This window comes from Ischnura elegans, assembly GCF_921293095.1.
Source record: "Ischnura elegans chromosome 13 unlocalized genomic scaffold, ioIscEleg1.1 SUPER_13_unloc_4, whole genome shotgun sequence".
Taxonomy (NCBI): domain Eukaryota; kingdom Metazoa; phylum Arthropoda; class Insecta; order Odonata; family Coenagrionidae; genus Ischnura; species Ischnura elegans.
In genome coordinates this window covers 3601113-3616499 of record NW_025791660.1, presented here as the reverse complement: position 1 = coordinate 3616499, position 15387 = coordinate 3601113, and the positions used below count along the sequence as shown (strand labels likewise).

Here is a 15387-nt window from a genome sequence, read left to right as displayed (position 1 = left end):
GTGTTATTTTGGATACCCTTGTCAAATCTATGTTCAAGCCATTAGTGGTGGCTATTACAAGGCTGTGTCTCATGATTGCCCTCTATTCCTTCACGCCATCATCCTCCATTATTTCAGCAGAAGAACCAGCATAAACAATTGTGGATCCTTTTTGTAGGCCTAGGTGAAGAAATGATGAAGACAATTCAATGTACAGTGGAACCTCAATGTATCGTTCCCACTGTTGTGCCCTTACTGTAAGTGGCCAATACTCTCATACTAACCACGTGATGCTGGTGGTGTAGCTTTCCCCTCACTAGTTGAGCGTTTATATGCTGGAGTTTGATCCGTGAGTGGCAAGAATCTCGTGAGTACTTTGGCCAGCTGGAGTGGTCTCACTTAAACGAGGAGTTTTCATTATCGAATGAGGGAATTGTTGTTCTTCCTTTATTTAGTGACGCCCATTATTCTCTTCTAGTTTCATGTGAAAGATGAGAGTGAAGACCCTCTGAGTGAAGGGAACACTCCTGTGTTCTGCACGTCAGATCCAGCTGCAATAACAAGTGATGCCGTAGACCCATTGGCCACTGATGACCTGGTGAGTGTACTTTTGCCAAGTGTAATTTAAGTTTTCTACGGCACAATGTCATACCTTTCTGCATAATTTATTAATACTTCTCATCTGAAACGTACTGCATTTTGCCTTGCCTGTTCAGTCATGAACAACTACGGAGGAGCTTTCATGTTTGAATCATTTAAATTAAATGTAAATAACAGATTTTTGGATTTTGCCAAACTGACAGCTCAGCTTTGCTCACTGAGCAAGTAAGCTCTGTCATCTCGGCACTAAGCACTCATTTGTTATGTGATCATACAAACACAGCTTCATTTTAGTTTACTATGGAGCGGAAGGGGGGATGTTTTGAGTTGAGAGTTAAACTGAGTTTTATATAATTAGGTGCACTGAAACAGATTGATCGTGACATCATGATGTAGCTGCTAGCTAGATTCAACTACATAACTCGCATTCCTTATGAGAAACTGATGTTCATAGGAATCAAAATGGTGCAGATTTGGATTTGGTGATGAAAGTGAAGAGGAATTTACTGTGGGGATGATGGATATTTATGACCTTCTTTACCATTTTTGAATTGAGTGTTGGGCATAGGCAATGATTGGCAATTGCCAAAAGATATCAATTGTTTGTGATGTTAACTCTTCCAATGCTGACCATGTAAAACTCAAAATTACCCTGAGCAGCTTCCATTTTTTTTCCTTCCCGTCAACTGCACAGTGGGATAGACACGTGGTGCAGGTTGCACAAGGTCTGCTTTTTCCCCACGCCACCGTTTTCTTTCAATTTTTTTGTGCATGATGTGCCCAAAAAAATACGAGGAAAATGAATTTTTCTTGTTCTAATGGTGTTGCCATTGGTATTTTGCCACTGCCTTAGAAAATTTGTGGCTCACATCGATGTACACCCATGCTTCGTATAGTGCAATTTCGATGTAGCGCAAATTCGTTCCTCGGGGAAACATAGTAATGCAGTGTAGCCTGATCATAAAACTTTATCGTTCTCATAACAACACGTGAACTTGCGCTCAGTACACACAAAAGTGCTATCATTTTACGCATTTTAATAGTATTGCTTTCCTCAAATCTTCTTTGTTTACATATTAATCGAAATCTATTGCTGTGCAATTGCCAAAAGCATTACTTGACATTGGGTCTAGATAGTCGGCCTACAGAAGTAATATATCTCCTCTCCTTAACAGAATGACAATAGTTAATTAAGATCATTAATTATACGCAGTGTTAGTGGAAATGAGTTTTATTAAGCAATATGGTATGAGACGTAATTTTTGCCATCATAGGTTATCAGGCGATTGACTTCCAGGTAGAGGGTCTATGCTAAAGCCTTTGAGGTCATTGGTATTCATGCGGTAGAAATGGAGTGGTGGCCGAGTTGTATATGAATAGCATCAACACAAAGGGTCTGCTTTAGACTCAAAGCTTTTGAAGCCACCATTTATAAATATGTTCCATACTTAGTATCTGATGCATTGTTTCCTTACCTCTGTATTTGTATTCTCAGCTGTGAATAGATCATTCTTTTTTGTAGAATGCTCCGTGTGCCTTTACTATTCCAATGTCTACTTCTTTCTTGCTTCCTCCATCAATGGTAGCTAGACTTTCTGTTGCTTTTCAATGAACTGGTTGCTCTGGTTTGTGTAGCTTAGCATATGAGTTGGAAAGGTTATGAAACATGAAAATCGCATATTATTGAAGCCATGTTAAGTAGTGGATTTATACCTTAAAGTGGAGACGTTATCATTTGTTTTTTATATTTTATCATGGATATATTCCTTTTCCACCTGAAACAACTTCACATGTTTGAAAGCACTGTCTTATACCTTTTGAGCAAATAAGTTGTAAATGGTTCAGTTTTTTAGGGAAAGCTAATATTGTTCTACTTGAATTGCAATGCAAATTTTTATGTAGTCCCTGGATGTAAAATACCTCAAGAAAACACCACTTGTGAGTAGGGATAGGATTTTTTCGGTGGTTTGAGAGGGAGAAAACCTGTACTTTGAAATAGGGAATTCGGTTCTTACAAATAGACATTATGGTGTTTTCTCAAAAACTCCAAGTTTAAATATATACTTACATTGGTTTTTATTTCAAAACCTAGAAAAGGGTCAGTACCACAGTTTAACCAAATATATCTCGGTTATGTGACACTTCCCTTGTAGCTGTGTTATGACTATAGACAATCACGTCAGTGGTGGAACTGGGAAAGTCGACAAATGGTAAAAGTGGTAATTTTAACAAAATAATTATAAATATTATGAATTCCTAACATTAATTACCTTGAGGCAGCTTGCAGGGTAGTATGAAGAATATATCCATTTGAAACTTTAATTTTATTTGTGTGAGGAATTCTGAAAAGTGTTTTTATCTTTCTGTATCTCAATCATTAATGATGATGATTGGGGTTTATGTTGCAGCCCAATACCTTAACTGCTTCCCAAGTCGAAAAGGTGGAAGCTCAGGGCACAGGAGCCATGGTGGCAGATCTGGACTGGATGCTGGTCGGGGCAAAGGAGGAACCATCTCCTGAGGAGAGTGCCCAGGTATATATGGAATTTAATTAATTGTTGAAGGAGATAGTGGGTAAAAAATGTTAATCATGGAAAATGCTAGGACATTTTTATTTTTTCACAGCATTAAAGGTAACCCATTTGATTCAAAGTTACCAATTACTCAAATAAGTTTTCTCATCATAAAAAATCTGTTTTTTCCTTTTTATGTTGTTCATTTGTGTAGTAGATTTTTTGCCTTATACATTACTTTATATAATCCTGGGACCGATAAAGTTAACCTTATTAGCCCTCTAGTGGGGACGTGGGGTACCTCGTTGGTCCAAAGTGTTTCATGCGTGTGCTGTTATTCATGTGATGACATAAAATACCTGTGATTTTCAGAAGCTAACCATTATTTTGGTGTCAAATGCCTTTCATAGATACTTGTTAGTAACTGGTTAGCATTCAATAGCAAAATAAAGTGGGAAAGTGGGCCACAAGTTAGAAGTGTTTTGCACGTTTATGCTACTTTTATTGGTACCTCAGCAAGTGGCCTACTTGTTTGCCTTCATCACAAGGGAGGGGGTGAGATGCAAATGACCTAATGCTGTAGCTGTACAAGTGACCAAGCTCCACTTTTTTCCCTGTGGTGAATAATAAAGAGCTGTATTCCTGCAATGCCGGAGCCTGGATTCCCAGTGGCACTGTTTATTGGAAGTATAGTGACCCATCTTCAAATTCCATTCATCTTACAAGGGGAGATAATGAAACTTGCTCTGCCTTTTCCAATGCCGTATTTTTTATGGCCTTAGTAATGGTGAACACATCCCTGAACTAGTAGTGGTTCTGTTGAATGGGCATTAGATTGGCTGTACTTAATTAATTTTCAAGGAGTACTTTTCACAAGCCACGTATACTTCCATAATATTGCACTGCTCAGCATACAGGTCAGGTGGGGTAGTGGTAGCGAGTATGGCTACCTGCCAGGGGACCAGGGTTCGGAGCTTCGTCATGGCTATATATTTTGTTGTCTTCATTGTTCCATACGGCCTCAACTTTTTCATTTATTACTAATTGCGACGAACATAGACATCAGACTTTTTTATCATTCATAAAGGCGTTTAGGTATTTAAGCAGTGACATTTCCAACGTGGAGAAGTGAAGGCTCCACTTGTTACTCTCCTCAAAAACATACCGAAAGATTAATGGGGAGCTATAACAATGGCTTTTTTTTTTTTTTTTTTGAAGAAATGACATTTGTTGGTGCGACTGTTGTTATTATAATGGAAGGGCTACAGAAGATTTTGGGAAGCGGCGAGCACAAGACACATTTGGTGTAATTGTTGCTTTTAACCTTCTAGCAGGTGCGACTGTTATTTCTACACAACTGGGCAAATGGCGTACTTTGCCCACATTATGTGCATACATGATAACACTCGATTTTAGTTTAAATTAATCTTTATTTCTATAAAGTAGTTAAATCTTGTACATTTATAGGTGATACAGATATAAAGGTACACAGGTGGTACACGGCTGGTCGCACGGCGTAATTTATACGCCAGGTGTGATGGGTTCCTCTTCCTGATCTTAAAAAATTAGCTTCTACACCTCAAACTTTGAAAACTCACAATATAGACAGTCAAAGTACATTGTAGGAATACGCGAGACCATTCTAGCCTAGAATATACGTACAATGTTGAAATCCTTGGTTTTCGAGGATTGACATTTATTTTATATGCCAGCACGCCCGGTCCAGGGCCATCAACTTTATATCACCCTATTTATTAGTTGAAATTATATTTTGGAATGGTTCTTTTAGCACATAGGTACTGTGTTAGTAAACTCCGTTTGGAGTAAAGTGAATTACAAGTGTTTGAGAAATATGGCATTTTATAATCCTTTTGTGTTCTTATTAATTATGTCTGTACGCATGTTGTTGATCACTGCGAGCTTGTAATTGCATGTGCTCTCGCAAGATTGATTTTAATTTTTAATGAGGAAGTCGATCAGTATAAGCAATGAAAAAATTAACATATTGGCGCACACCAACGCTTGCTAGTATAGTCCTCGTATCTCCTTGTTTGAAATGACACTACTTAAATACCTTAACTCCGCTATGATGATAAAAAATAGTCTCATGTCTATCCTTGTTGCAATAGGATTGTTCACCAATTTTTTATATGGTCTTAAATAAAAGTACACATGGAGGGGATACTGGCGGCAGTTTCAGAACTTTTCTATTAAAAAATTTAACCCTTAAAAGGCTAAGCAAAAAGTGTGGAATACGAGGGTCGGCTCAAACGCTCCGAAAGCGTACGATGGTTGCCGAAGGCATGGTGACGGCTAGTATATTACTGGCTATACAGAATCGGTGTGTGTGCAAGAGGCCTTTCAGTAATCTTCACAAGAATAAATATTGACAACATTTTGCAATGTTACAATGCAGACGAATCTGAGAGGAACATAATTGATTATTTTACGATATTATTTCCCTTTAGTCACCATAGTTTTTATAGGCTAGAAATTATCAAAAGCCTTTCAAACTTAAAATAAACGAGCATTGTGTGACACAGATTGTTGATATAATATGAAATGTATCCCTCAAGAACCATTTCAGCATTTACTAGGGTATAATTCAAATAAAAATGGAAGCCAGTCTAGGCCAAGTAAATGGTAACAAAATTAAGTATTTGATACAAAATATACTCATAAGTACATTTACATATTTTACAGTGTTATCATAGTTAATATGCATCAACTTTAACCTCACACGTTTGACTCCTTGAATTTCCAGAGCACTAAAAATGTCATCATTAGATTTATTTTCTGCGTATTTAGATTTTTTCTTGCCTTGACCACTATTTATTAAAAAAATTGAAAATGAAAAATGAGCATAGGGCAATTAGCTCATATTGGGCACAGTATTAGAATTAGCCCTCACAAAACCACAATCCGAAGGCATTTCTCACTATGGCATCCACAAATGCAAGCGCGGCTTGGATAATGGGGTTCACTGAAAGTGTGCAGTCAGCAAAGTAGCTGTACACAAAAGAAAATTTAATGCACCCATTGCAGAAATGTTTTCACCAACATGAATTGTTAGCCAAAACTCACCGTTAGCATCTACTTAAATGGGTAATTTCGTTTGAGGTTAACACCCCTATTAAAATTGAAAAAGTTGGTGCCGTATGATCACGATGAAGACAACAAAATACATAGCCATGATGAAGCCCTGGTCCCCTGTGTGGTAGCCTGAAATGCTACCACTACCTGCTCCCGTCTGACTAAGAGGTGAGATATTATGGATCTATAGGCGGCTTGTGAAAAGAAGCGCATGAAAATTAATTAATTGCAGCCAAACTAAGGCCCATACAATGGAACCACTACTAGTTCAGAGATGTGTTTACCATTCCGAAGGCCATAAAAAATACGGCATTGAAAAAGGTGTAGCAAGGTTTGTGGTCTCCCATTGCTAGTTAGGCTTACGCACGAGTATTTACAGGCAGTCTTATCTATTGGATTCAAAGTTACTTATAACTGAAAAGAGTTCATATTCTTATCACAAAATAAGTAATTTTTCCCCTTTATTTTGTATTTAATAGTTGTAGATTTCTTGCCTTATATTTTTCTTGCCTTGTATTTTTCTATGTTAAATCTTGGTACCGATAATGCAAGTATCAATATAATATTTATTTTACAATAACATATCCTGCAACCAATAAATCATGCCTCATGAAGATGTTTTTTTACAATATGAAATCCTAGGACTGATAATTCATAGCTCATTAAGAAAATCAGGTCTCTCATTTCAATCAAACTCTAGTGTTTTAGTTCATAGGGACCTGTCCACAAATATCTTACCATATTGGGTTTTATAACCAATGGTTTTAAAATGGAATGCAGTTAAACATTTATACACCTAATATGTTCCCCTAGAAATGACTCCTTTCAAGTAGCATTGGTAGTGTGGTGGTTATGGTGTTTGGCTACTATCTGGAGGTCCGAGGTTCAACATTCGCATGCAGCACTTTTTTCATAATTTTTTTCTACTTTTCACTTCACAAAGTTGTACAAAAGCCTGCTGTTCATAATTATTTTCATGATTTTGGCTGAAGAATTTAGTTTTCTCTGTGGAAATCTTTTTCTGCAATATAGCAACATCAGATTTTATCCCATTTTTTCACACAGATGCCTAGTTTCCATTACTTTATTTCGGTTCATTCATTGCCAAAGAAACCTTAATTATTACATGGTATCACATGAACTAAATTACATCCAATACAGAGTTATCTAATGAAGATAATATTACAATGCAGGCGGAACATAAATCAAAGACGATTTACATGTTGAAAAAAAATGGAATAATATTTAATTCCCTGAAGTGTTGAAAATATATTTGTTTAGTAAGGAAAAATTTGTGAGGAATTCCATATTTGGTTGTAATGTGGTTTATGAAAAAGTTAAAATCAATCCTTTCAAAAAAAGTCCTTAATCTCTATTCATGCATGATTAATATCTTGATGATTACTTCCAGCCTACTTTAAGTGAGGATGGGGACCCATTTGAGAGTTCAACTACGGCCCATGAGTCTGCATTTGGTGAGTCCTCTTACAGGTTGCAAATAACTCAATACTTGGAGGGATTGATGTTAATGTGGAAGATTTACAAGTAAATGCTTTTATTTCGCCAACTTTTACTGTGACTTAAGCAATTATTGAAAACTTGACAGTGTCCCATAAGTCCACAATGGAAGCCATGGATGAGTACTTTCAAGGGCCTCAAATAGTTGCATACAAGTAAGGCTTAGGTCACTTTCAGATGGCACGGCGCTGTGCTTTAATATAATCTAATGTCCCTACCAATCAGCTTTCAGATGAGAAAACTCTGGATTTCCTTGTGCCATGCGGAGAATGTAGGAATGTGAAAAGTCGTCTCTTCTGAAATCGGCCTTACTTTGACTGATTTAGAAGGATGAAGAGCCTGAATTAGTCATCCATACATATTTCCTGTTGTCGTTATTTTAAATGTTAATTGAATAGGGAAGAAGTTTTATATTTACTTACTTTTTTGTAGTCATTCGAATCGTTTTTAATGGTCTTCCCTTACAAAATATTTTTGTTTCACTGAAACTGTAGAGTATGTTACTGACATTAAGTTTTTTAATTTTAAGAATTTTTATTTATAGCTAAGAATTTTTTCTTCATTTTCTCTATTTGGCATTTTTGACAGTTAAAGAGTCACATCAAATGAATGAAAAGAATGCTGCCTTGCTTCAACCAAGCTTGGAGACTAGTTTATTGAAAGAAAAAATTTACTCATTGTAGCCACGCACCTTTTTTCCAGAAATGCCGGTGAAAAGCGGTGCGAATCCTCAAAATTATACACCCAAAAAGCCAGAATGGAGCATTTTGTTTGAGAATTGAGTATGAAAAGTAAATTTCAGGGTTCATTGAAAATGTAAACATTGAACTTGGTCAAATGAGGGCAAAAATCGGCTATACTTTTAGACCATTTTGAATTCGTGGGAAAATTAGCGAAAATCTTTTAAATGAGTGCATTCCTATTCAATCTTTTGTCCTTGGGATTAGCAATGGTGCTTTGTTAGGTTTTACTGACAACTAGGCATGAAGCTTCCTTGGGGGAGAAAATATGGTTGACATAATATTAAATTTAGAGGTATGCTCCAGAAATGAAATCAGTGTGGCTAAGAAACAGCCGCATTCTTGATATCAATCAAATAATTTTACATTCAATCTGCATAATAAACTGAAAGGCGTGTGGTAGGGGGTGTTAGGACTTCCGCTGTTCTTACATAAAAAGGATATGCTCTATGGGAATTAGGACTTGCGTTTATTAAAATCCTTAACGGCTCGGGGGTAAAAATTCCCATATCTACCCGTTTCACAAAACAACTCTTTTAATTTATCGCTTCTATCGGACCTGGAAATATAGTGGGGCTCTAGTAATTTGTCCTCCGTGTCACTTTTAAAGAAATCCATTCTCAACTCTTCAAAAAATTTAAGCCTAGCATGCAGCCTTCGAGTCTCCAGTGGCTCCCAGTCGAATTCACATAACATCTGGGTATTGCTTTCTGTACAATTGTAGCGGTTTTTGACGAACTACACAGCCTTCCTTGGTATTTTTTTTAGTTCGCTGATTAAGTCTTTCTTTGCTGGATCCCATACGCTCGTTCATTATCAAGGTGCTGTCGGACGAGTGCAAAATAGCACCTATATTTAACTATCTTATCTGAAAATCTTCCCACAATACGCTTCCCAAATCCTTATTTCTTCAGAGCTATGCCACAAAAATTTCATATGTGTGTTCCCCACAATAGGTTCAAGGTTATCGTTACTCCCTCGTACCTCACTTTGTATGTTGTCTCTATGTTAATACCATCCACTGCATAAACATGGTTATAGTGGTACGAATTCCACAAGAAATATACCGTCATGCATTTGCTCAGATTAAGTTCGAGTGCCATCTCTTGGCTCCACAAATTAACGTTGTTTCAGTCCAATGATAGAATTTCATAGTCAGAGTGATCACTAATTTCACGATAGATGACGGGGTCGTCAGCAAATAAACCTATTTTACTGCTAATGCGGGAGCAGTGTTCATCAATGTATGTAATGAACAGCAGGGAAGAAAAATCTATTTTTCCTTTAGCCTAAATAATTGCTGAAAGAGAAAGGCCTACATACGTTGGTGCAAAAAAAGAAATAAGAGGTGAATTCGGAGAGAAATTTTACCACCCAAAAGCAGAGCAGGGAATTCACCTTGTTAAGTTTCCACAAGAATTGTACGATATAATGTCATACTGACCCAAAATAATAAATTCGTCCTTATTCTATCTAAAATGTATCATGATTCTGCCATTGATGGTGAAAGCGATAGCCAAAATAAATCTGATATGCTTACATCCTACAACAACTAAAATTGACGTCTATCTAGTGGACCACTTCTGTGCAAAAACTATACTGCAGGACGTAATACAAGATGGCAGCCTGTGGTGATTTTTTTACTGATTATTGAAAATTTGTACTTTCATAGCCCTTGGCATGTTAAATGTTCATTGAATATCTTCTCAAGTTATAAGAAGTGGTTTTCTGCAGAAGATAGCTTGGGGAATGATTAAACTGCATATATTGAAAAAGAGTGGAAATTCTACCATCCCAACACAAATAAGAGCTCAGTCTTGCGTGCCATACTTGGAATATCTGCCCCCGGTGCCCCTCCAAACCATTGCTTATCTCATGGCAGTTGGGTATATTTCACACAAGGGAGTTTCTTTTGGCTGTTTGTTCATTGCTTTTATCTATAAATTTTTAATTAGCTCTATGGAAAAAAATCCAGAAAATTTTCAAATTATTTTTCTAGGTACTCATATGTAGTACCAACACAATTTATTGTGATTGCCATTGTTTGTAACCTTTTTAATTTAGAAAAGTTTCACCAATCATTAAATATTCGATTGGAAAGGAAATTTTTCCCCTTTTTAAAGGACCAATTGTGAAATGGGTCTAATTTTAATCTTTTTCTGCAATTGGAAGTCATGTGTGATGCGTATGTGTGTGCTTGATTATTAGTATAATTTGACGGTGTGGCCCGCAAATGCAATATTTTTGTATTCGGTCTATTTCTTTCTTTGTTTCACTTCGCTCGTTCCCATTCCCGAGCTTTTGCTCATTCAAATTCGCGGGCACAGCAGCAGACAGGCGGCCGTGCTCTAAACAGATTTCAGGTTTCGTGTGTCAATTGTTTTTGTGTCACGTGATTTACGATATAAACCCAGGCCCGGCGCAAGACGTAGAGAGGTGTTGGTTGTTGAACTGTGAGTGGGCGGTGCTAGGTGTCAGAGGTACTCCGTAAGCCTGGCAATAGGCCAGCAGCGCACCGAGGAGGGAAAAGGCGGAGGATTGAGGAATAGGAGCTGTGTCAAGGAGATTTCATCAAATCGAGTAAAGCAAATACGTCGGTCATCCCGCAAAACCTCAGGACACCAAAAGCGTGTGGGTTGATGACGCGCCAAGCGGTGATCTCGACGAGGAGCCACATCTCGACGCATAAGTACTCTCCCAGGATAGTGAACTATCCACTCTCCCTACTCCAATCAGCATTTCTTCCGCTAAGAAGACACCTTGTGTGGAGGTGATAGTTTGTAACAGTGAATCAGGGACGATTTCATTTAACGTCAAAGAAAAAGCTTGTCCCGAAGCTAAAACCTGTATTCTCCCGTCCTTGCAGTTTGTGCTTGAAATTCCAATAGTGCTGGACACTTTAGTACGTGTGGACGTGGGGCATGTAAAATTCAAGTTGGAAAATCCAACAGTCATTCATAATTGTCGTAGAAATTCCTAGAGAGGCCATTATAAATTTTGTTATGCACTAGTGTTAGTTTTTGTTTTGGTGGGGCATTGCATTCTTTATTCTTTTTCCATCAGTGTGTCATCTAAACAGATAATCATTCCGTCCCTCGTTAGATTTAAGAAGGAAGTTATTTATGTTCATTTTATTTTCTTTTGTCACCAATAAATGTGTAAAACCATTCACAATCCAAGCAAAGTCGTTTTGTTTCTGCTGTGCTTCGCATTTGGGTTCAAAAATTGCCGTATTTTCCTTTTGTTTCGTAATCGCGTGCGGTAGAACCCACGTGGTTTTTCTATCAGTTAAGATCCGTCCACCGTCAGTGGATGACGTTACGGTATGCACTATCGCCGCTGGTTTCCAACCAGTGGAGCCGGGGATCGAAATCGTACGACATTAGAGTTGGCGAATTCATCTGATGGTACGTATCGTCGCAATGCGTATCATTTTAACCCATGTTTACGTCTTTTTCGTTCTTCCACGCCCTTGTTGTCCTCGTCATTTTATGCTATGCGTTCTTTTCCCCATTATTCATTTATATCGAGTCTCTAAGTTCAAGTCCAACTTTTCTGCTTTCATTGCCCTTGGCATTTTAATGGTTCATTAAATATCTTCTCAAGTTTTTAGGAGTGGTTTTCTGCAGAAGAAGGCTTGGGAAATGATTAAACTGCATATAATGAAAAAGACTGGAAATGCTACTATCCCAACACAAATAAGAGCTCAGGTTTGCGTGCAATACTTGGAATATCTGCCCCCGGTGCCGCTCCAAACCATTGCTTATCTCATGACAGTTGGGTATATTTCACTCAAGGGAGGTTCTTTTGGCTGTTTGTTCATTGCTTCTATCTTTAAATGTTTAATTACCTCTATAAGAACTAATCCAGGAAAAATTCAAAATAATATTTCTAGATACTCAACTGTAGTACCACAAAATTTATTGTGATTGCCATTGTTAGGAACCTTTTCAATTTAGAAAATACTCACCAATCATTAAATATTCGATTGAAAAGAAAATATTTTTTCCTTTTTAAAGGACCAATTCTTAAAGGGGTCTAATTTTATTCTTTTCCTGCAATTGGAAGTCATATGTGTGTGCTTGATTATTTGTATAATGATTTCGTCTTTTTTGTTCTACTACACCCCTGTTGCCCTCGTCATTTTTATGCTATGTGTTCTTTTCCCCTCCATTCATTTACATCGAGTCTCTAAGTTCAAGTCGAAGTTGGGAAGCAATTGTACCACCTGATTTGTGAATTTTTCCATCCATTCGATGGATTTTAAATAGAAGATGTTGTAGTCTTAAATTTCATGGCTGACTGTGTTAATTGCTATTTGAATTTTTCTCTAGGGGTCCCGGCTGCCGAAGCAATGCCCGAGCAAACAACATCAAGTTCATATCTGCTTGCAGAAGGAAATCTTAGGAATCATTCAATTGATGAATGCATTGGTCCCACACCTTTGGTGACACAAATTGATTCCAAGGCTGGAACATCCCATGAAGAGATGGAGAAAAATCTGATAGATGAAGACTTGGGGAAATGTGGTGCTTCTGAATCTGATGAGATATCAAGTTGCTCAATTCCTGGTGTCAGACAATGTAATACCAAAGACATTGAATCACTTAAAAGCAGCAGAGGTGGAGCCGCAATGGCTGTTGTTGGGGAGAAAAGTGGTTGTGATGCACCAAATACCTCACATAACCTTAGGTTTATCAGAATAAGCAGAAATTACAGAAGTGGCTGTGAGACCATCATGGGAGGCAATGAGGAGATACTTAATTGCTTGATCGAAAATCCAGGGAGGAGTTACAGTTCAAACGAAGATTCATATAATTGTTTCAACTGCAGAGATGTGTTCAACAACAAGAAGGAGCTAATGAAACACATGACAATTCATTTTGTTGCTCGTAAATTTGATGCTGCAGCAGAATCATCAATCGTAGATGTGTCTCTGGAAGCACTTCTATCAAGCGGACATAGAAGATCTTGCGAGCCTACCATCTCAAATGCTTTAAGTGGGCTGGATAGGAAAAGACTAAAGCCTATGCGAAAAGAAAATATTCTTATCAAGGAAACCAGTGGAGGAAAAGGGGACGAGAAAAATAGAAGACGATTGACGAGAAGTATCACTCTAGAAGAGAAAACAACTTCTCAAAGTTCATCTTCAAAGTCATCTAGCACTAGAAATCTACGCAATCACGTGGGTTCGAGAAAGGAAAAAAGACTATATTCATGCAGTGAAGGGACTAAATCCTTCACTCAGAAAAGGGACCTCACCGTAAACAAACTTAAACACACAGGAGGGAAAACGTATTCTTGTAGCACTTGCTGCAAGTCTTTCACTCGTAGAGGTCATCTCGATATTCACTCGCGAACACACACGGGAGAGAAGCCTTTTATATGTAAGGTCTGCAGCAAGTCCTTCTCTAGGAAAGACATTCTCTACGTGCACGTACGTACTCACACAGGAGAAAGGCCTTTTTCATGCAACGTGTGTGAAAAGTCTTTCTCGGATAAGAGCCACTTAGTTAGACATGTGCGCACGCACACGGGAGAGAAACTGTTTTCTTGCAACGAGTGTGAAAAGGCTTTCTCGGATAAGAGTAACTTAGTTACACATGTACGTACCCACACGGGGGATAAACCGTATTCTTGTAGCATTTGCCGCAAGTGTTTCACTCAGAAGAGTACTCTCGACAATCACTTGCGAACACATACCGGAGAGAAACCTTTTATCTGCCACCTGTGCAGCAAGTCCTTCGCTTGGAAAAGTCAGCTCACCTTACACACTCAAAGACACGCGGGAGAGAAACCTTATTCTTGTAGCATTTGCTGCAAGCATTTCACAAAGAGATGTTCTCTCGACAGTCACATGCGTTTGCATATGGGGGGAGAGGCATTAAATCATGACACGAGTGTGAAAAGTCTCTCTCGAATAAGAACCACTCAGTGACACATTTTCGTATACACTCGAGAGAGAAGCCTTTGTCGTGCAGAATGTGCGAAAATTCTTTTTACAGAAGAGCCTCTTAGTACATTTGTGAAGAACAATGTTTTCCAATGTTTTTGGCTTTAAGTCTAGTCTTCATTGTCATATTCTAATTGGTTCCGAATTTTCTTAGAATTAATCATTTGTTCTTTGAATGTTCTTTGTTAAAATAATTATTCTTGTCCACATTTTGTAAATAATGTGATATTAGTGCACAATAAAAGCTTCTGGCCGAGTTTGTTAGTTTAATGAATCCAGCATGTCATTTATTTTCATTGTTAAAAGATATGCAATTTTATTTCTATTTCTCTGTTTTCACTCGCGGCTGAGCGATTCGTCATGATTTGTCAGAATGCACGGTTAAAAGGAAAGCAAGGATAATCGTGGGCCATTAACCTTAGAATGGTGAAGTTGCGAGAAAAGGCAGCAATAAAGGTGGAGGATGTACAAACTTTGGCAGAGTGAATGGGGATGTTATCGGAGGGTGGGAGAGTAAGCAGAGGGTGGAGATTGGATGCTAGGTGGCGCTGAGCGCCTTTGCAGGGTTTGGTAATGAGAAAATGATTCAGAGGACACGTTGGACGCAGCCAAAAGTAGTACTACGGAGTGAGCGATCAAGAGATTCATTTATGTACAAACTTTGGCCGCAATCCGTTCAGCCGTCTGGAAACACATGGCGGACAGATAAACATGTATTAAAGATTACATATGAAAAAGATTAAGCGTATCCTGACAGTATCTAATCGCCGAGGAATGCCGTAAGTTCCTCCTACAAAGCTAGGTTCACATTTTTATATCTAGAATTTATGATACTTTGTATGCATATGTAATTTTAAAATTTATCTGTGAAAAATAAAGAAAAAGTCTAGACGACTTCCACATTTTAATACCTTTTCAGAATGAAGAAATGCATTTTAGGTTAACTAGAGGATTCCTCTTTCTCCACTCATAAAGATTATATGACGTTACA

The 15387-nt window shown here is 37.9% G+C and overlaps 1 protein-coding gene across 1 annotated transcript in view; it reads left to right on the top strand.

Moving 5' to 3' along the window:
- Window positions 1–14670, top strand: part of LOC124173289 (zinc finger protein 182-like) — a 277634-nt gene extending 262964 nt beyond the window's left edge. Inside the window, exon 6 of the mRNA XM_046552808.1 lies at window positions 12778–14670. Coding sequence (XP_046408764.1) covers window positions 12778–14381 — 1604 coding nt within the window. The 3' untranslated portion in view covers window positions 14382–14670. The remainder of the gene's footprint in view (window positions 1–12777) is intronic.
- The last annotated feature ends 717 nt before the right edge of the window (window positions 14671–15387 follow it).